The 23,620-nt window shown below is 38.9% G+C and overlaps 1 protein-coding gene across 1 annotated transcript in view; it reads right to left on the bottom strand.

Moving 5' to 3' along the window:
• The window catches only part of LOC113406217 (F-box-like/WD repeat-containing protein TBL1X), a 57,114-nt gene extending 33,892 nt beyond the window's left edge, over positions 1-23,222 (bottom strand). Inside the window, exons 1-2 of the mRNA XM_026649541.1 lie at positions 23,126-23,222; positions 2,465-2,610 (exon numbers count right to left, since the gene is read on the bottom strand). Coding sequence (XP_026505326.1) covers positions 2,465-2,610; positions 23,126-23,183 — 204 coding nt within the window. The 5' untranslated portion in view covers positions 23,184-23,222. The remainder of the gene's footprint in view (positions 1-2,464; positions 2,611-23,125) is intronic.
• Positions 23,223-23,620: the final 398 nt, after the last annotated feature.

Raw genomic sequence — 23,620 nt, 5'->3', positions numbered from 1 at the left:
CCCCCCCCTTACTTGCTGCAGGCGGCCCTCCCCGAGTCCCCCTGCCCCAGCTCCCTCTGCCTAAATGCCGACGACGACCAGGGCGGCTGAAGATCCGGCCGCTGCGGTCACCGCCGAAGGACCTGAAATGCCGCCCCCCAAATGCTAGTGCCCTAGGCGACCGCCTAGGTCGCCTAAGGGGTTGCACCGGCCCTGTTTCTTATTACTTTTTTGCTTGTGTTGCCTTTTTAGATTGTAAGCTCCCTCTCTTTAAAACAGCCACCAGCAAAAATAGATGATCATTGCTGGCATGAAAGTAAATGCTGAGGCCTTTTAGGTCTAGCTCTAACCTTCTTTGAATGGCATAATTAGCAATGCCATTATAATATAGCATTCCAATTCCCTCTAAGTTTTGTCTGCTATTGATCATTTCAGAACTCGGTGTCTTTGTGTGAGCATTTAAGTATGAAGTGCAAAAACAATTCATTAAAATAAAGGTGAAAAAATTATATTTGCAATTATAAAGCACAATTATATTAAGGGACATGAAATTGGAGATAAACTTATTAAATAAATTAAATAGCACAATTGGACAAGTGAATTCATAATTAGTGTTTTCAGTTTGAATAAGTTAAAAATACAGTGAAGCATACAAAAATGTGATTATCGGTGTTTTAAAAAAAGTATAAAAGCACCATAAATCTTGCAACAGTGTACATATTTTTAGAGCATTTTCCCTATTTGTGCTGTGATCCGGAATAAGATCCACTTGGAATGACTCTTGCATTAGCACAGAGGCCAAACTGTCAGTGGTGATGTCCACAGGTGCCAGGGTCCACCCACCTTGATCCAATTGCAACATGTTTTGCAGCATCCAACCGCAAAATGTTAAGTGGCAGAAAACCAAAACAAATCCCTATGGGTGTTTTATTATTACAAATACATCAATGTGTAATTTGGCATTAATCTCAAATACAATTGCTTTTATATTAAAAAAAAAAGATAACTGCTAAATATTGCTGGTTCGTTCTATTGAGAGAGTAAAATAAACATAACATTTTTACCTCTAAAAATGAGTGATATACAACCATGCCCTATATTATAGAATACAAGCGCTTCCTCACCCTCTTTCCCCCCGTCCTTTTGTTCTCACCCCTGCTGCTCAGGCACAAGCATTTTACAGTCAAAAGAAATGATAGCTTTCATATGAATTAATATATATTAAAGATTACCACCACCCACGTATTACCTGACAGAGGTAAAAATGTTCCCCTCCCTGTTTTAAAAAAATATTTATTAGCTTGGGTATTATAATGGATTTTTCCACGACTACTCAAGGTGCATGGGGGGGGGGAGGGGAAGTGAATGTGCACATGGGAAATTATTATTTATCTAGAGTCAAGATCTTGCTTAATTAAAAGTATACATGGTGAGTACTGTGTAATATAGTAAGACCTGGCTTGTCTCATTTCCTTTTGCTGTGGCACCATGTTCTTAAGTTAGGCAGGGCAGAACTACTGGACTTTCCTGTGTAGTCCCTTTGTTTCACTGAACTGTCCACCTTGTTGGGAGCTTGCAGGTTGATGGATTCAACAGCAGAGTCAGGATTAGACCTCAGGAATGTCTTGATTCTTTTGCCTGGCTCAGTCACACCATTTGGCCACGTGTCTTTTCTAGGGCTTGATCCAAAAGCCCATTGAAATCAATGGGAATCTTTCCATTGACTTCAATGGGTTTTGGATCAGGGCCCTAGCACTTGCTGGAAGTCCTATCTGCTAACAGAGTATACAATCCAAGTTTTATGATACAATGCAGACTTTCCCCATTGAATGCTTGTGGTTTTGAAAACAGAAACACTTTTTTTTTTTTTTTTTTAAAGGACATATATTTTCTTATGCACCATAAGGCTCCCTGAGTATTTAACTTCTTTACTTACGCACCAGTAACATCAAAAAAATCCATCCTCCAAGCTATAATTGCAAATTCAGGGGCGGCTCTAGATTTTTTGCCGCCCAAAGCATGGCAGGCAGGCGGCTTTCGGCGGCATGCCTGCGGGAGGTCCCCAGTCCCACGGATTCGGCGGCACGCCTGCGGGAGGTCCGCCGGTCCTGCAGCTTAGGCATACCCACCGCCGAATTGCCGCCGAATCCGCGGGACTGGCGGAGCTCCCGCAAGGCTGCCTGCCTGCCGCCCTCATAGGGACCGGCAGGGCGCCCCCCGTGGCTTGCCGTCCCAGGCACGCGCTTGGAGCGCTGGTGCCTGGAGCTGCCGCTGTGGAAATGGAAAGTATCGTAGAGCCTTTTCAGGTGCTTCTGTGGGGAGAAATGTATTAAAATGAAGCTAATCTCCAGACACCTCAGATGCTGTCTCATGTTCATCTGACCTGTTGAGTTCAACCGAAAATGTGTGATTTCATATGCCACCTTCTAGCACGTTTGTAAATTGCAAAAGTGCACTTCCCGCTTGTGGCAATGAGTGTACTCACTTCATTGATGCTGATCTCAGCCTCCACATACTGCAGGCCTTTCTGAAGAATAGAGATGAGGGCAGCAGGTGGCACTAGTGTTCCATTGATGTTGGACTGACTAATGTGGCTTTCGATACCAAATGTAAAGGCCGAATGGGAGAAACCTGAAAGCAAGAAAGGAAGCCATGATATGAAATCTGAACTCATCAACATGATAGGCACCCTTTTCAATCTAAAAATATACTGTTTTAAACTGTGAAAGGCACTGACACATAAATGGAAAAATACAGTTTGATTGCATTAGGTCAGTTAGGTTAACAGAGCCATCTTACTGTTTCTTCTTCCCCTCCTCTCCAACTACATTTAATTTGTAAACAAAATTTATACAGAAATGAAAAGCTTTCATGATCAGTGTTCAAGTAAAAAATATACCTATTAAAACAACTCATGCTGGTGGCAAGTGCAGCTACTAAAAATTTGACTCGAATCTTCTGTTTCCTCTCTAATTTAGTATCAAGCTTTTCCAAAGCCAAATACTTTAATCTTTATCATTGCACAGGTTGCATTTGGCCAAGGCATACTTGCAGCTCACACAGGGGAGCCATTCTCTTTCAGAAGATAAGAAATACTCAATTCTCTGCCCACAGCTCTGATTACTGACTATAATCTGAAACGCAGAGCTTAGTCATTATAATATGAAACAACAACAAAAAGACGGAGGCCACTCTCATGGATCTATCTTCTGGAAGTGAACAGTAATAGCAAAAATAATGAATTGGAATGTATCACATCACAGATGACAAGCCAATTCACTGGCACCACTCCTCAGTTAACCGTAAGCCTTTCTCGTCCCCATTTCATTTGTGTCATCTTCCTAGGAAACAGCTGATAATAAAGCACTCTGCATCTCAAATTAAAGGATTTAGCGGATACACTTTGAAAGAAGGAGCTGCAGTTTAATCACTAGGGGAAACTAGTCAGAACTGTTGCTTTGTGCAAGAACAAGCATTACAACTTGGAAAAGTACCTGGACTGTGCATGTGAGTGGACATGTGGGAGGGGGGAAGGGAGAACAGGATGTAGATATAACTGTAGGAACCCATTTATCACCGCATTGTCTCCAGAGCATTAATCTAACATTAAAAGCCTTGAGGAAACCACCATTGCCATGTCTCAAACAGGAAAACCCTCACACTCTCCGCCGACTAGACGAGTGGGAGAAGAGAACAGCAGCTCTCAAATGAAAATACTTCCGTTATACATATCTACACCTCTTCCCCCTGTCAACAGTGGTTTAATTTACAGTTTTGTCCGTTAAGGGATTTCCCCCCATATCAATATTCTGTCCAACTATGTGTGGGGAGCGGGAGGGGACTATGGAGTTATTCCAGAATTTCAGGAGGGATGCTCTCTCTCTCTCTCTTTGAAAGATTATTTTGGCAACCAATCCAACCAACTATGATCCCAGTTAGTTGGATCAGTAGCAAAAAGAAACTCAGAAATACAATCTCCCCAGCCCCCTCAGACATCCCCCCACTGAAATTGAAATATTTGCTTTTTAAAGTTCCTCGCCTTCCCTCCACCCCCATTCTGTTATTTGTCTTCCCTTCCCCCTCATCTTAACTTCTGCCACTGTCTCCACATGTTGCCCCATGCTCCCCGTCCCTTTTGGGTGTCGACGTGTATGCTGAAGAGGTTCAGCTCTGGCTACAAGCCTAGTTCTGAAAAAGAATAATGGGTGACGTAAAGCACAGAACTGAGTGATCTAATTTATATCGCCCTGGTCCTTTGCTACTCTGTCCTGCCCTTCTCTTGTTTATTTGGTACCTGACCACCCATCAGATTAGATTGTAAGCTCTGCAGGGCAAGGACTTTTTCTTATTTGTTCTGTCAAACGTGTAAAGCACATTTCTGGCTGGTGCAAAAATAAGTAAATAAATAATAATAAAGTGAACCTGTGCTGGAGTGTGTCAGTCCAGAGCCCTGGTCTCATAACAGAGTCGCGTAACACTGAAATCTCCACATCTATGGTGTGTGACTATCCAATATTACCCAAACAGGTCCTACTTTATTTTAAATTTGTGCACATTATAACATTATTTTTTAAAGTCGGCTCTTTTTAGAATGGTGTCATTGATTTCATGGCCAATCTACTCATGCACTCATAAATGGAGAGTAATCGGGTGACTAAACTGTGGGTCAAAAGGCATTAAAGTTCACACAGAAGTTACGCTGTGATCCTGACAGGTAAGGATTTTGTAAGTGGTCTCTGGCTAAATCAAAGGATTGGCAGCATTAAAACTCCAAACCACCAAACCCTGGAGCAACAGATGTAAAGCTACTAGTGTAGATGTACACTAGGTTTCATTTTAACTACACTTTTACACCTGTTATTGCATCCTCTTTTCTGTTGGCAGGCTGAGGGATATATCTTGGGCCAGCAGACTGTAGGCTATAATTTGGGCCTGCAGCTAATCACCTTGCTCAATACTGAGGGACATGACACATCATTGAAGGCTGCTAACTCATCATCACCTGCTCGAACATGAAAATGCACTTATTCACCATGCAGAAGTCACATTAATACACACAGCTTCAAGGTTTTCATTTTACATCCTGAAAATATTAGGCAGGGAAAGGGACTTGAAACATGGATTTAAAAACAGATGTTTGGCTTCTAGCTTATATAAATGTATAGCATCTCTGCAGATGTTTAAATAACATACCATTACAAAAGCAACTGCCAGACAACAAAACAAAACAGTCATAGCTAGGGCATGAAAAAGCTAGAAAAAGCAATATTCAATCTTTTGAGCATCAGCAAGACAGCTTTCCTAACCTTTTAACAAATAAGACTGTAGTGTGAAAATCAAGGAGTGTATCAAACAAAGGTTGGCTGAATGAACAATATCTGATGTCATAATCCCTTTTAGAACAGTCTTGAAATTAAACTGTATATTTTAAAGAAGAAAAGAAATTTTCTCCTAGTTTCCTGTACTTCTCCAGCAACATTTTATAAAATCAACAGGGAAATGGACATTTTATACAGTGTATGCTTTTGAAGTATAACTCTCACAACAGGAAAACTGAATGAAGCTGCACAAATGTCAGGGTTCCAATGACATCGTAAATCACTTGAGCTTTGCTTTTATGGTTACCAGATGTCATCAGATCTCTTTGATGTCTGTGTACAGTATTATATAGTAGTGTTGTATCTCTCTATATTTCAGCCATACACAGAGAAGATCTCCATTAAACAAAGGCAAGTTTCAAAGGTTAGCTATTTAAATGGTCATGTTACATGGAGTTAACTTGGCCTCTCTTCTAAGGTTCAGAAACCCACATTAAGGAGCTAAAAGCCAAGAAACTGGAACACCACCCCCTCTGATGACTGTATGCAGACTGTTGAGGCAGTTGGGGAGGGGGAGAGCAGAGACAGAATGTGCTCTGCAAATGGTAGATATGATTTGATGGGGACAATTTGAATTTGTAATTGACTGAAACCAGACACACTGTCACAGTACTGAATAAAGCAGGAGAGAAAAGTTGTTGAATCTGTGGGCTTGGCTACATAGTGACACTCAGGAAAATCAATCCAAATTAACTAAAGGTGTGAATTTAAAGTGGATTAGTTAAACTGCATTAAACCCCTGTGGAGATACTCATAAGTAGCCATAATTTGGTTTAGTTTAATTGAAATAAAACTAAACCAAATTAAGGCCACTTAAATTCTGAATGAGGCCATGTCTACATTACAAAATTAAGTCGACCTAACTTGCATCAGCATACAGCTTCCACAGTAACTACATCGCTTGTGCGTGACTATACTTTGCTCCTTGTATCAGTGGTGCGCGTCCTTACCGCTCATGGAGGTGGAGTTAGGAAGTCTGCACAGCAGGACATTTATATCGTCAGGAGCAAAATTTAAGTGTAGACACTTCTATAGTTAGGTCGACATAAAGCTGTCTTGTACCAACCTAACTCTGTAGTGTAAACCAGACCTGAGAGTGTCCACACAGGGTTTAATGCACTTTAACTAAACCACTTAAAATTCACACTGAGTGTCCCTGTGTATTATTTCCCATAAACTAGATTTAATTTTCATCATTGCAATAATTCCACATTGTTCTATAAATTATTATTAATTTGTTATCTTGTACCACCAAGGAAATGGGACCATGTTGTGTTAATTCCTACACAGACACATAGCAAGAAATGTGGATCCTCTGAGGTAGTGACTATCCGTAAAGAGGTAAGAACAGTCAAATAGAGGGAGAGGGGGAATATAATGCCACACACTAGTTTCTTTCTGCCTCTCCTTCTCCCAGTTGAACAGGCTTGTCATCTGTGAGTGACACACTCCAATTCATTATGTTGCTATTACTGTTTGCTTCCAGAAAACAGACCCATCGGAGTGTTGTCCGACTCTTCTATTTTTTTTTTTTTTTTTGGCCATATTGTGAAAAGAGGAGAAAAGGTAAACAATCAAAATATGCGTAATTTATATATACATTATATACCTTTTAAAAAACACAGCAGCTCTACATGGCAGCTCCTTAATATAGCCATTATTAGTTAGCTGATATCTTGTAGGAATCATGGAAGAACTGGGCCTTGAAAAAGGATTTGATGGAGGACAAGATAATGGGCTTAGAATGAATGCAATGGAAACAGAATTTAAAAAAAACCCTAAAAATGTTAATATAAGGGCTACTTTGAAACAATGCATATTCCCTAATTCACACCAAAAATATATCTGACAATTGCACAAAATTCATGTTTTAGTCATTTTGCTTCATCCACAGAAAGTGAGATAAACATGAATTTTCCTCTAAATTGGTTATACATTTTCCCATTGAATATGGTACTTCTTAAAACAGTTTTTGTATGTGATATTAAAGGGACCGGGTATGTCAATTAGCTGTTGCCTTTTTAATTAACACAATTCTGTTCTTCGTCTGTAACCTGGCCACGTTGCAAGCTTTTGGGGGCAAAGATCTTGTCATTTTAAATTGCCTGTAATACACCTCGCACACTTTCGGAACAACAGCAATGCATTTCCAAAACACAGACACAATTGTGGGACAGAGTTATGCTGCCATGGCAATCTAAGTGAGAATTCCCTCCCTTCTGTGGATTTAGGTCTCAGCTGAAATGTGAGGTAAGGATTTTTACTTATAAACATACAAACGAGGTGCTTTTGAGTATTATCTGTCCTAGCTGGTCTAGCAATCATAAATTAAAGTAGCTGACATATATTAAGAGCGCCTTTCTCTTTCTGACTCCTTTAACTCTGTAAATAGCTGTCTTGTGTGACTTACTATCTTACACTACAACAGCTATTGTACATTCTGCTGCACTTGGATGGGTGTACAGGATGACAATTCCTCTTTGGAAGCAGTAGCTTCTGAAGCATCACAGGCCAGGCCTGCCATTGTGGGGATCCTGGTTAGAGCTGGCTGAATTATTTGCTTAGTGTAGTTCTTGTTTCTGTTTGTGAACTCCTCCAGAGCAGGCTAAATTTATTTACCACAATTTTCAAATAGCTTATAAAAATAAGTTTTAGCCTCTAGGTTTTTTGCAAACTGTTCATTTTAATTATTCACAACGTGTGACTTGTCACCTCAGCACTGTTACTGCTCCCTGACTGAATGACATGGAGAACAAGGAATTATGACCACCAAAATGTGCATCGTTTCTACTGAATATTCTTGTGACGGACCAAACCCCAGGTGTTTGTATGAAAAGGAGTCATTCTCCAAACATTTGGGAATAAAAACCCATTCTCACAAATATTTATATAACTCATACTAACGAGGTGGTTCTTCATATGGAGATTTGTGTGGCTGTTCCTGCTTTTGCATTAGTGATCCTAGTCCTTTAGCTGAAACAGTAAAGGCTGATGCTTTTAGATCCTGAGGTCCTGCACAGACCACCTGGATTTGTTACATTTGTTAATAATGGGGAGGGGAAAGGGGAAGAACGAACTCTGTCAAACTGAGCAGCCACTTGTGCCTGGTCTACACTAACCCCCCAATTCGAACTAAGGTACGCAAATTCAGCTACGTTAATAACGTAGCTGAATTCGACATACCTTAGTTCGAACTTACCGCGGTTCAGACGCGGTCCACACGCGGCAGGCAGGCTCCCCGTCGACTCCGCGGTACTCCTCTCGCTGAGCTGGAGTACCGCAGTCGACGGCGAGCACTTCCTGGTTCGACTTATCGCGTCCAGACCAGACGCGATAAGTCGAACCCGGAACTTTGATCCCCAGCCGCCGAACTAGCGGCTGGGTGTAGACCAGCCCTTGGAATATAAATTAATATTTGCCACACTCTTTTAGTTGGGTTTAACCAGCTCTAATCATAGTTAAGATAATTTTTAAAATCTTGGTTTATTTTTATTTATTGAGACCATACTTTTTCACTAAACCCCCATCCCATTTCTTCCTTTCCTCTTCCCCTAGATAGCATATTTATTCCCTTAAAAGCAATGTGACAGGTAGGGGATACAAAAAAGAGCAGGGTTACAAAATGGTTTTAAAATATCACTGGTTTTAAAATGGCTCTGGTTTGCATGTTCCTGGCAATTTGGGGATTCTGAGTGCATGAATATTTTTTTAAAGCAGCATAAACACTGGCACCAAGACTGTGAATTTAACTGTTGTAAAAAATTGTGCAAGAGTGGAATGTGTATTAGGAAGTTGGCTAGTACCACAGGTTGCAGGAAAAAAAAAAATCTGGGTATGAGGGGGTAAAAGAGCAGTCTTTATTTCCATAAATAGGCCTATGTGCAAATCTCACGAAGGATTTAGACGTATCAAGTAGAGGCATTCTGTAGAATTACAAGTGAATCGAAAGAAAGTGGCATTCAGAAGGACAAGACATCCCACACAGTCCCATCTGCAGCTTAACCGTGTCCCCAAACCCTGAGTAACTCCAAAGCTGCCAGCACAACCGCTTGCGGAGCCTGCCAAGGGCCCAGATGCAACTTCTGGAAAAATATCTTCCACAGTTTGACACCTGGGTCTTGGGAGTTACATCTCAGAGGAAGGAAGGGAAGGAAGAATTGTGTGATGTGATGCTTAGAAATAAATAAGAGTCTTGCTACCACAAATGGGGTGAAGGGGAGGCACTGAAAGAATAACTAATTAGAAGCATACACAAATGAGGATGAAAATAAGTATTTTGAAGGGTTACTGGGGCAGGGAGGTGAAAAGCAGGTATATCAACTACTTATTTGCAAAATACAAGCCAGCGCTTGTAATCAGAGCTGGGCAAATAACGGATTTTTTGGTTTGCTGGCAGTTCCGATTTAAAAAAAAAAAAGTCAGTTTAGTTTGAACTGGAAATTCCAAAAATGTCAGTGAATTGAAAAAGTCCATTTGGGGGTTAAACAAAACCTGTCCTTCGACCCAAAACATTTTGCTTCCAGGCATTTTTAAAGCACCAGATTCACAACACAGCTGGAGGAGGCATGCCCAGTGGTTAGGACACTCACTTGGGATGGGGGAGACCAGTGTTTGAATTCCTGCTCTGGAGAAGGGACTTGAGGCCAGGTCTTCCCTCTCCCAAGGCAGTGCCCTCCCAGGCTATTCTGGGGTGAATCTCTCTTCATCTGTCCTGGTGAAGCTGTTCCACTGGAGCAGGTCTTTGAAGTCGGACGTTCCCCAGAAGAGACGGAACTGCCAGACGAAAGTCATTCGCTTTTTCCCTGACCCAGTCATATGTTGTATTATCAATGACATTTACTAGCAGAACTGTAGTTTTGATTCTGATTAAATCTCTATTTATCACAGGGCACTTATGGCGGCATTGAATATACTCTCCTTCAGAGCGGAGTGTGAGTAAATTGGTGGCATTACAAGTGGAACCCTGGTATCGCTAAGAGATTATTTACATACGGTTAATATCATTCTGCTGCCTCAAGCCACTGCATGTGTTCTGTTTTAATGCAGACAGTTTAAAGGTGGGCACACATCCTAAACCGCATCTTGTTTATTATTCACAGCAGACTCCGATTTTTCTCCAAGTTGAGCTTTTTTCATTCTGGGTAATATGTCCTAGAGTGCCTCTCTCTTTTTCAGCAGCGCCTGCTTATTTTTGAAGACTTACCTTAGTGATTACATAAAGGACTTAACAAGGACACACATTAGCAATGTAAAATAAGAACTGCAGTCAAAATATATTTTTAGAAAATCAGCTGAACAATAGGGCCTGCACATTTGTATTAAGATTAGGGTTACTGAACCATTAAAATGATTTCCAGAACCCTGGGAAATGGGTCCTGTATTACAAGTTCTTTCATAGTCCCTAGGAAATATAAAGAAAGGATCCTATGCTGTAGTTTATGTCAGCTGCCAAAATTACAGTGTGCATGGTGGCCTACTAAGTTTTGTAGAAGCAATTATTCACAAATATTAAAAGTTACACCCTTTTCCTTGGATATCTGACCTGCTCAGCATCTGCCAAGAATTCAGAGTGAAACTCTGCAACCCCAAATTATTTTATGATGTGCCAAAGAATGCTTTGGGCAGGGATTATCTTTGTGAAGCAGGAAAATATGTTGGAAAAGATTAATAAAACTTGGAAATGATCTTTTGATGAGCAGTATTTGGCTTTTACCATTTAAATCTATTTAAGAAATATGATACAGGGAGGAGGCAGGACAAGGAAAATGGAAAGAGGTTTTTTTTTGTTTTGTTTTAAAAAATAAAAGCTTGAAATAATTCTATCTTTTAATCACATCATATAAATTAGCCTGACAATCTGTAATTAAATGTCAACACTGATCTGACATTTTAATGCAACTATTTATGCAAATCGGCAAGATTTGCAATCTTCTCCGACGGCCACTCCAAAAAAGTCATCCTCTCTTATTACATTAATAATATCATCATCTTCCAGACCTGTCCTCTGAACCAATGGTCAAAGGAGAGGATGTGTATCATTTCAAGACTCATTTTTAGGCAATGGAGATCATATTTAGCATGTTTTGCTCTAAGCTGTGTTCTTCCGTCAGTTACAATAACCACCTGCAAGCAGCAGTGAAAGGACATTGCTGTTGACACTCAGTAATGAACAAGCAAGGCTTTCAACACTGAGATGGTTTCTACAGATGGTCACCATGGACTTTTCAGTTCCCAAGATAGCAAGGTCAGATCTACACTACAAACATTTGCTGGCATAGCAGAGGTGTGGTGAGGTGTGACTTGTGACCAACACAGTTGTGCCAGCAAAAGCCCCTACTATAGATATAGTTATACTAGAAAAACTGTGCTTTTGCCAGTATAGCGTATTTTGCTAGGGGAAGGGCGGGGTAGGAGAGGGATGGGCAAGGTAGCTGGAATAAGATATACACCTCTACCCTGATATAACGCCACCCGATATAACACAAATTCGGATACAACGTGGTAATGCTCCGGGGGGGCGGGGCTGCACGCTCCGGCAGATCAAATCAAGTTCGATATATTGAGGTTTCACCTATAACGCGGTAAGATTTTTTGGCTCCCGAGGACAGCGTTATATCGAGGTAGAGGTGTACTGGCAAATGTGCATTATTGCAAGTGTGAGCTGCATCCACTTTGTTGGTATAATATACCTATGCTGTCAAAACCTTTCAAGCGTAGGCCTGATCTAAAACTTTTCCCCAAAATTGATACTGTAATTTCCCCCCATGCCTATGATATTCAGTAAACCCTTTTATTTATTCAGCAAATCCTTCTAAAATGTCTCAAGTCAATAATTTATTCAATACAACACAATAGATACATCTTCATTAGAGCCTAATAATTTACAATGTCTAATTTAAAAATGTCTACAAACTTGCTTGGAATTATGGGTAAAAAAGCACATCTGAAAAGGGGTACAATTGTTTGTGTTCTTCTGTCTTAAAAATGACCATACATGCTCAGATCTGACACTGTATACCAAGACACAGGCCAAAGAGAATTTAAAACAGCCAAGTTTGTAAATCTGTGAAATGATTCAGAAGGAAATACTGACTAAGTAGGGCCTTGCGAATGGCAGAAGAACAGGATACTCAGTGTATTTCTTTTCCTTTACCAGAACTTGCTAAATTCTGAATTGCTTTCCTTACCCTACATTTTAATATGCCTTCCTGATGCAAAATGGATAAGAGTGAAGGAAGACATGCAGTGGGACAAGTTTTCAAAATTTGCAAAACATGTATTTACTCATATGGGCATTTGTACATATGAAATAAATATTTGGGAACATAAGTAATACAGTTTACATACATAATGTTGATTATTTTTCACCCCAATACATACAAAATGGCATGGGTATACAGATAATTAGTTTCCTCCGAAAACTTAACCAGAACAAGGAATGACCAAACTGCTATGCTTCTGTATCTACAGACAAAAAAAAAAATTGTCCTTTGTTTTGTTAAATGTGGTGTTTGAATTTCATAACAGTACTATTGATATACTGCCTCTCTATGTTGTCAGCCTATGAAAAAAGTGCACACTGTGATCATGATTCTCACATTATTTCATGTGACAAAGGTGTTGTCAGCATAAAAGCCAAATTGCTTTTTATCTACAAGAGGTTGGCAAAATGCATTAGAGAAAAATTGCATGTTTAGACCAAACCATTTCACATCTGGATCCAAACCTGACTTTGATCATAAGTGAAATGAGCTTGACTTCTAATTGCACTTCTTGATCTTTTAAATGTATTTCGTATTTTCAGAGTGGAATAAAGACGGTGGCAAGCAGAGTGAGGAATTATGGATAGTAATAAAGTTCTAAACTGAGAAATAATGTTTATTTTCCATTAGTTAAATAAATAAGCTATAAATTAGAATGAAAATACATCTGTAAGGGCTATGTGATGTACTATGAGACACTAGAACATCAAAATTTATCAGGCAGTGTAATGATGAAGTACCCTTTTCATTTAAAAGGGACATCAACTGAAAAAAACACATTTCTGTCTGAAAAATTTGCACTGCTACTATTACAAGTAATGCCCAAGATTACTATATTTGGGGGGAAAAAAAGTTGAAAGTCTTTCATTTTTAACTATGTACTTTTGACAATACTTTGAATACAGCCAGTTTCACGGTCCCCAATGTACTGTATAGTCAGTTTCCCTTAGTTTTAAAAAAGATAATAAAAGCAAAGGAGGGAGAGAGAGGAAGGCTTGTCAATGTTTTCAGAGGAGTTAAAAAAAGACTATATAAAGCATAATCTAACAGAAAATATTTCTTTTTAATTAGCCAATTTATAAAAATCCAATTGACCGTTTCTCTTTAAATAATCAGGTCAGTTATTGGGAGACATATCTATTTGAACTAATGCTGATTTTGTTCCATTTCTCAAGTATTGTTTTCCAATATCGCAGATACAACATCTGTTCTAAGAACACTAAGGGCTCTGTGCATCTGAAATAACCCCTGGAAGGTCACAAATCTTGTCTCTACATCGAGCCGCTTATTCATCAGAAATTTGGCTCATCTGCAGAAGCAATTCTCTTTTCATTGAGTAGGTTGGGCCAATGGAAAATGAGACATCATGTAAATGAGCCTGTTCACCCATAGACCAGCTCTCTGCTAAATCACAACTAAAAATTGACGTCACATTGCCACGAAGGCTAGTTTTAACACTTGAAAAGTTGGATTCACCATCTCATTCTTGTTGTCCAGATACTCAGAATAAGTAACTAACTCCTGGCCCACTCTCCACCCTTATCTAGTTCTGCACCTTTATCTCACACTTTGATCAAATAAAATAGACGCTACTCAACATTTTTGCAGTGCCTTCAACCAGAGGACTTCAGCGTGCTTTACAAATATTAATGAACAAAACCTCAACACCCCATGTGAGGCAGGGTAAGTATTATTACCCTCAGTTTACAGGTGGGGAAACTGAGGCACGTAGCAGTTTAGTTCTGGTCTAAACACAGTTTTTGTACTGATATAGCTGTCAGTTAGAGCTGTATTGTTTTACCAAAATAATAAACACAGCATAACCCCTCGTGTGGACACAGATATACTGGTTTATTTATTAATTATTATTTTATTATTATCTATTTGCATTACTGCAGTGCCAAGGAGACCTAGTCATGGACAAGAAATAGGTTACGCACTGTACAACACAGAACAAAAAGATGGAATAAGCTATATCAGCATATAAGCACATTTTTATTGGTATAACTGAGCCCATGCTAGGGAGGTTGTACTGCTGTAACTATACTGGCATAGTCATATAATGGTATGACTTGTGTGTGTAGACAAGGCCTAAGTGACTGAAAACAATATGTAATTAAGTTCTTTTCTAGAGAGCTCTCTTGTCCTTTTCACTGTAATTTGGAGGCTTCAAAAGATGTGACTAGTACATGTTGAAATGTAGCAGCTGATATGAGCTTTGTACATGCACCAGGTAAATTCAGCAGCACTTGAGTGACATTGTTTAAAAGCATATTTATAGAGAGGCTCTTTAAAAGGTCTTTGAAGCTAATGAATAGAATTGGGGGGGGAAATCATCATCAGCAGACTTCGTAAGTATGAGAACAGTGCACTATTTTTGTTGTCACAGTGGTCCAGTACCTTGACTGACCTATGCTTCTTATATAATACATTATTCTTCAAGGTGTGTATTTTAATAATTTTGTCAAAACCCATACACTATATATTTCCTGTTCAACTTGCAGCACAGTCTTCCTGATTTGCAAAGGATGAGGCAGGTAACTATGAAGCAAATGTAGCTGACCTACATACACCAATATTTTTTATTATTATTCTATGCTATGCTTCATCTGAAGTATTCTGAGTAAATATGCACTTTTCATAAAAATTACGAACTCTGTGGTATACACAGTAGTTCACAGCACTCTAAATGCTATAAATATGTACCTAAGCATACAGAAAAAATGTATGTTCTCTTATTTGAGAAACTGTATGTGATCATGTAATTTAAGATTGTGTCATATGACATAAACTCAAAGGGGACAGAGTATTAATCTACCTTTAAATATTTCCTAACTTTCAAGATCTTAGCTGTTGACCCGTAACATTTAATTTTTGCATAAAATGTCAAAGTTTAAAAAAATTAAAAGAACATTAAAAAAAAAAAAGGTGCTTCCCTCTCCAAGGCTTTGAAGTTCTGCTGGCTTTCAAGAAATTGTAAGGAGCACATAGATATACTATAATCTTGAACTATTTAAATTGACAACATTAGAACTCCCTGTTCCATTAACTTTATGAGATCTGTAAAGAAAATATTCCCGTGCATCTTAGGAACTCCATAGGGGGAAGTGTGCCCCTCTAGTTCACCTTAGAAGGTTTACAGGAAGGAGCCCTTCTCCCACATATACAAGTTTAAACTCATAACAGGGCCTTGCGGTTTCTATGATCTGCAAAATCCCCTTTTATTGCATAACTTTTGCCTCAGTCTAAGCTTTAAATAACAGAGAAATTCCTAGCCCTTATGATTGCAAAAAAATCTCTCTAACATGAGCCAAACACACAACACCACATTGCTGTTTTCTTGAGTTTCCGAACAGAAAATTTAAAACAGCTATAAGACACAAGCTGCCCTGTCCACCTTCGTTGAGGAGGAGCGAGTAACTATTCTGAAGTTGAATGGTAAATATTCAAACGTCAGCACCTAACAATTTCACTGCTGATCATTTTAGCAAAATCATCCAGTGAATGTTTCTATCCCACCATCAAGTTGGATGCCGTGGCAGATACTGATTGTACTCTGAAGAGTCTGGTATCAACCTTTGGGCAGACAAAGCATGGAAAACTTCAAGTTGAAAGGGAAAAGTTTCAGAAAGCTACGAGTGTAAGAATGGAAACTGTTATGCAACCTTAACTATGACAGTCACTGCCAGGCAGCTGCTACGATTTTTTTTGTTTTTTAAGCAGTATAAGCCAGAGATAGATAGGGAGGTAATTTTAGGGCAGCGAAATCATATTGTGGAACAAACTGAAGTGAAGGAACATCAGAAAAGAGCATTAGAAGCCAGAAGAGGAACACAAATCAATAAATAAAAATTATTCATTTTGAAATAGTTTTAAGAAATTGTAAGTGACAAGTGGCTGGGCCGTAGGGACAAAAAATGCCTTATTTTGCTGCATTTGTGCCAAGTATGGATTTGTCACTCATATCTGAAGGCTTGGGTTCAGTTTAGAGGATTTAGGTTAAACATATGAGACAGAATTAATGCAAGTCTCAGATATACCAATGCACCTGGATTTTCAATTTCTACTTCTCCTCACCATTCAGTTTGCCACTGGAATTCTTTTAATCACAACACATGTCTCTCATTGCATTGTTCTGATGTCCTTTCTGGAATGTAAATAATCATCTGTTCTGTTTTGGGCAGTCATGGCAGCATGTGGGAACTCTATATTCTGGATTCTAAGTGGTTGTGTGGTATTGCAACTCCTTCATTCTAGAAGAAACTAATAGCAAGTCTCTGTAACTTTAGTAAGCAAGGTCAACATTTTCACACGTGGGTACATAAAGTTAAGCCCTTAAATTAGTATTTAGGCACCTAAACATAAAGTAACCCAATTTTCTGAGGTCCTGAGTACCCAGAAATCCCAGTGAACTCAACCAGGGCTAGCGATGCCCAGCCCCTTTGAAAATCAGGTGCCTAAATATGGATTTAGAAGCTTGGAGTTTGAAAATTTTGCCCTGAGCTTTTCATTTTCATGTGCAGTTCTCAGAAGTATTTTCTACTGGTTGGGGGAGAAAAATACACACACAGTGCTACACTTGGGAAAAAAGTAATGGAGGAGTGTGGAAGCACTAGAAATCTACTGGTACCTGGAGGGGAGCAGAGCTGTAGCTAAATATTTTTGGAATCTGTGGGACACCGAGCGTAAGCAGACACTGTCCATTCTGGGAAACGGGGTACCTATTAAACATTACAAAAAAACAGGGATTCCACGAAAATCTTAAGACAAATATTTGAGAGTCCTATTAATAAATTTGTTTTCTGGTAAAGATAAGTAACATGTAACAACACTATTATGCCACTGATGAACCATCTCACAGATTCAACATTGATAGTGCCCCTAGAGAAGCACTTTATGCTCTATATTTTTAGATACCCTCCTTTCAAAAAAGAACTGAAATGTCAAAATTTGATTTCCTGGGAAATTTTACAAGTCACAGAAGTTTATTTTTTAATTTTTGGTAAACCTACTATCAAATGCCTGTTATATATTTAAGGCATCTAGTGCATTGGTGGGTTGACACTGTAACTGTAGAGTAGATAAGACCTATATGTTTTTCATATTTATAAAGGAAGAAATAAATAGCATAGCATCTCTAAGATCCAGCCTTTCATATCCATTCACACAGCCAAAGCTATTGTCCAGGTTCTCATAATCTCATATCTCAATTACTGAAACGACCTTTTTTCTGGCCTTGCCCCACTCAGATCTGTTCAGAATGCTGTTGCAGAGATCATTCTCCTAGAACATTGCTTTGACCATGGCTACCCCTTCTCTATAGCATCAAACAAAAGCTACTTGTCTTCGCCGCCAAGACCCTACATGGCCTATCCCCACCCTATCTACCATCTCTCATTCACTATCACAACGTCAACTCCCATCTCTGATTGGCCAACAATGCCAGCCTACATCACGACCTGTTAATTTTCAAGAAAGCACCCCTTTGTGTTTTCTCTCATGCTACCCCTCATGCTTGGAAGGTGCTCCCCATAAACATCCGCATAACTAACTCATTACCCTACTTCAAAATCCTCCTTTGCCTGATGCCTACAAAATCCTGATAATGGTTAGACCACTGGTGTGCTCATATTACTGCCCATCATGCTGACCAATATTGTCTCATTGTTTCCTTGTATTCCCCCATCTGTCTAGGTCCATCTATTGTCTCTTCTTTTTATACTAAGATGATAAGCTCTTTGGGGCAAGGACGGTCTTCTGTTCTGTGTTTGTACAGCACTTAACACAATGAGATTATGGTTCTCGGGCTCCTCGTCAGTTTGATAATACAAAGTATAAATTATAAACAATAATAATCTACAGAATGGATTCATTTTGCATATGTTTGCTAATCCACCAGGCCAAAGGATTGATTGTTGCAACTGTGGTTACTACAAATGGGAGGGTTATGGGAAAAAGAAGGAGTTTCAGGATTAATCACCCTACCTGGAATTCCATGGGGTGAGGTAGAGAAGTAGATTCATAGATTTTATGGTCAGACGGGACCCATTATGATCATCTAGTCTAACCCACATGCCATAACCCTCACCCAATAATATTTGTACCAAGACCATAACTTCTGTTTGAGCTCTTGCATATCTTTTAGAAAGATATCCAGTCTTGATTTAAAAATTTCAAGTGATACAGAATATACCACGTCCCTAGGTAAATTGTTGCAATGGTTAATTACCCTCACTATTAAAAATTTGTACCTTACTTCTAGTCTGAATTTCTCTAACTTCATTATGCCTGTTTCTGCTAGATCAGTGGTTCTCAAACTTTTGTACTGGTGACCCCTTTCACATAGCAAGCCTTATAAATTAAAAACACGTTTTTATATATTTAACACCATTATAAATTCTGGAGGGAAAGAGGGGTTTGGGGTGGAGGCTGACAGCTCGCGACCCCCCCATGTAATATTCTCCCGACCCCCTGAGGGGTCCTGACCCCCAGTTTGAGAACCCCTGTGCTAGATCAAAGTGCTGTCTATTATCAGAAATCTCTTCCCCATGTAAATATTTGTTGGCAGTAACCACCTTTCTCTTGGATCAAGACTGAGCTTGATCTTAAACTTCTCGTTATTAGGAATGTTTTCCAGATCTCATATTATTTTGTAGCTCTTTTAAATCCTTTGTAATTTTTCAAAATTTTTTTTTTTTTGAAGTCTGGACATCAGAACAGAACATAATATTCTAGTAATGCCACTAATGCCATATACAGCGGTAATATCCCCTCCCTACTCTTATTTGATTTTCCCCTGCTTATACATCCAATAATTGTGTTCTCTTTCTTAGCTACAGCATCACACTGGGAACTCACATTCCATTAGTGATCTCCCTTGCCTCCTAAATTCTTTTCAGTGTCACTGTATTCCAGAATACAGTCCCCATCTCTGAAGCATGAACACCTACATTCTTTGTTTCAGACATATAACCTTGGATTTTTCTGTATTAAAACTAAAACGCCTTTGTTTAAATGAGCCCACCTCATCAAGTGATCCAGATCAGTGTGTAAAACTGACCTGACCACATCCTTATTTACCACTTCACCAATTTTCAGGTCATCTGCAAATTTTATCTTTTCTTCCAGATCATTGATAAAGATCTTGAACAACATTGGTCCAAGAACAGATCCCTGTGGAATCTAACCAGAAACATCCCAATTGCATGAATATTCCGTATGTACAACTACTTTTTGAGGTTTAATTAGTTAATCAGTTTTTAAACTATCTAGTATGGACTACATTGATTTTCTATAGTGCTAATTTTCTATCAGAATCTCATGTGGGAGTAAGTCAAATGCCTTACAGAAGTCAAAATACAGAAGTCAACCAAATTTATAATCACATCAAAAATTATATCAAGTTTTTTAACAAGACCTGTTGTCCATAAAACCATGCTGACTGGCATTAGTTATGATTCCATGCTTTAATTCTTTACTGATTGTGTCCCTTATCAGCCTTTCCCTGAGTTTACCAGTATCAATGTGAGACTAAATGATCCATAGTTACCTGGATCATCCCATTTACCCTTATAAAATATTGGAACAAGATTTACGTTTTTCCATTCCTTTGGAACTTTCCCAGTAATCTAAAATTTGTTAAAATTGAACAATAATGGTTAAGAGAGATCCTCAATCAATTCTTTTAATTCTCTTGGGTACAAGCTTTCCGGTCTAGTAAGGTATTAAGCGAGAGAAAGTAACCTTTGAGGTTTATTGATGAATTTTTCAACTTTAAAAGGCTTGAACTTCCTCCAAAATCATGTCATTAGAGTATTTTTATGAGGAAGTGCACAGTACCCACAGGTACCTTTGCCATGACAATGTTTGAATTAACCTCAAGCAACCTGCTGCCTCACAGCTGTGAAATATTTGTAATGATCTAGGAATATTCCTGCTTTGTATGGCTTTGCCTACTTGTCTTGTGCATGTTTCCTTTTGTCATCTCTCCCTACTCACACACATTTTAAGGGCAAAAGCTTAGAATTCTCACAAGAGAACATTAAAAGGAGAGAAAAGGAAAATTGAGCACATGTTTTCTTTTTAAATTACTCTGATGTTGCTATTTGATTTATATTCTTGATGTTTTGTGAGCTGGGTGGATGCTCACATTCCAATATAAAATATCATAGATGGAAATCTAGAAAATCCCTGGTTTTGCAGAGTCCATCAACTGTAGATGACAACTCAAACTATATTACAAAAACCCACAGGATATCAAATTTACCATCATTAGAAACGCTTGTTTAGACATTTTTAATTTACTATCTTGTCTTTCTATATTGTTTATGCTAGAAGGTGGCACAGCATCTTACAAGCTGAGATTTCTTTATTTGTGTTACAAAAAATACAAGTTTAAAACTCCATAAGGGAAAAGAGCATAAGCCTGGCTCAGAAACAGGGCCGGCTCTAGGCACCAGCACTTTTCAAGGGGCAGCATTCCAGCATTTTGGAGCGGCACTCCGGCTTTTTTTTTTTTTTTTTTTTTTTGGGGCGGCAAAAAACGTGGAGCCGGCCCTGCTCAGAAAGTCAATACCAATTGTATAGTACATGCTTCTTAAAAAAACAGATCTGCTGGTACAGGATTACTTATAGTTCTCTTTTACCGTGCAACATTGTACCTGTACACAACTGGATCAGATACTATTACTAGGACTATGCATAGTATCCAGGACCAAATGTGTTTGGTTTGAGTTAGTTTTTCCTTTAAATTATTAGTGCCAACTTCTGTTCTCAACTATATAATTTATATATGGAGTAAATCCAGTGATGTCAGTGGAGTTACTCTGTATTTACTCTAATGCATAATAAAGTTAGGGAAATATAGCTTTCTGTGTCAAATAAAAGTTGCATGTGAAGTAGAAACATAATGTTTTCCCCCTGCAAATGCTAAAAAATACTGGAAAATAGTAGAGGAAAAACATCCAGAAGAGCCTTATTCCACCATCATTTCGATCTTGCCATTCATCGGGAGGTCCATAAAGTTTCCTTTTGAATCATTCCACAGCATCAGTGTGTATGTTGATGGCGGGCAGGAATGCAAAGACTGCCATCTTTGGTTTTTGCTGTCCCGTAGGGGAAAATTATTGCACAACACCGTGATGTGGAATCATTTACATTAAAAACAATATAACAATGCAAATATACAACAGAAAGTAATTTCAAGGATTCTAAGGTATGGCTGTATCCTCCGTGCATCCTTTTTAGATGTTCAAAAGCCTTTTAGAGTGAAACCCCAATCAGATTGTTTTTCAAAATTAAGTTTTAGATCAAATTTTATTTTTCTCAACCCTTGCTTTCCATCACCAGATCACAGACAGCAGCAATGTCCTGTTCTAATGAGCCAGATGATTAGAGGGGAAACAGGCAGTGAGTGCTGTGCAGATGGGGGAAAGAAGGCCGGTGCTAGCCTCTCAGAGGGCCTATTATGCATAGAACTTCCAATAAGCTTCAATGGACTACACGCTGGGATAACTAGCAGGAGCACCCTGATCTCTCCGAACAGTGATCCAGATTTGAGTTTCCACTCCAAATAGCTGCTGAGATTTTGATCCCATCTGCCTATTCTAATAAGGCCAGAAAGTTTTTTCCTAGAGTTGGTTAAAAAAAAGGGACGTTTTACTAAAATTTATGGGTTTTTTTTAATTTTGAAATTCAAAAATTTTCAACTAGGTCTAGTTATCTCTAACCAGGTGCAGAGACCAATTCTAGGCCTATTGGGACAGTGGGTGTCAGTTCCTGGACAATGCACTTGCCCTACACATCAGCAAAGCAGCATTCTTATCGGCTGCTGTTAGCTAGGAAGTGGACGCAGGCTGTGAAAAAGAAAATGGAGCCTCTAAAATTAAACATCAATTTGAAAGTATTTTTTAAAAGCACAGATTACAGTTTTACTCTAAAAGACCCTCCTATGTTTGGAAAGAGAGCGGTCAGAAGAGCAGAGGGAAGGGAAGACAAAGAGAATTCCACTTGCACCATTAGATTCACAGTGATATTGATTATACACAAAAATCAGATATTTACACACACAAATAACCATTTAGAAATGTACTTATCTGCAGCCCAATGAAAAGCTTATTTGCAGAAAATCTCACTTCATTTGACAAGTATCTGACTGAAATATTCTTAAGTGGCTAAAAAACCCCAAGGGATTAAGTAATTGCGCTTTGTGCATATGCTGCCAAAAATAACTTTGGCTAGTATGACATAATTCTACTAGACATTTGTTAACATAATGCTTTTTATTTTCTTGTTTTGCCTAACTTTTGCACCTTTGTATGTCTGCCCTATTATCATGGGGAATGGTTTCAAAGACATGTGGTTTTGTGCAGGGAGTATTTAGCCTGGGTTTTCCATTCTCTAATGCTCAATACAATTTTGTTGACACAACACAATACAATAAATTGGTTTTCTTCTCTCTCTCTCTCCATCTGTGACCCGTGTTCTGATGAAAGACAAGTAATTTACCTGACTCCTGGAGATAGCGATACACCAAGAAATTCACTTCGTCACTGGTTATGCTCATCTTAGCCCCACCTCAATATGATGAGGTTTACAAGAAGTGTGATCCACGCTCTGTTCAAAGGGGGGAAGAAAACAAAAGAGTTTTTGTTCTATTTTGATTTACTATATTATTTGCTACCAGAACTAAGGAACATTATTTAAAGGGGCACAGTTAATATTTTAAAGGCTTAAATATTTACATGTATTACAGTTGTGATTCAACCTGTATGCGAGAGATGCAAAGAGAGCGTTGTAAATGTTGAAAGCACTTCAGCTTTACTACAGTTCTCTTGGATACCCCCTTCAGTGTATGAGTACACTCTGATCAGCACTACTGGCAATTACAGTCAATGCATAGTACACCACACCACACCTAATCTTTTCCAGCCCAAACTTTATAATCTGGTCTTCTGCCTAGTGGTTTATCCACGTGAGAAACAGACAGTAACATCAAAAAAT

This window comes from Terrapene carolina, unplaced genomic scaffold (genome assembly GCF_002925995.2).
Source record: "Terrapene carolina triunguis isolate 2854851 unplaced genomic scaffold, T_m_triunguis-2.0 Scaffold23, whole genome shotgun sequence".
Taxonomy (NCBI): Eukaryota; Metazoa; Chordata; order Testudines; family Emydidae; genus Terrapene; species Terrapene triunguis.
This window is presented reverse-complemented; position numbering and strand designations above follow the sequence as displayed.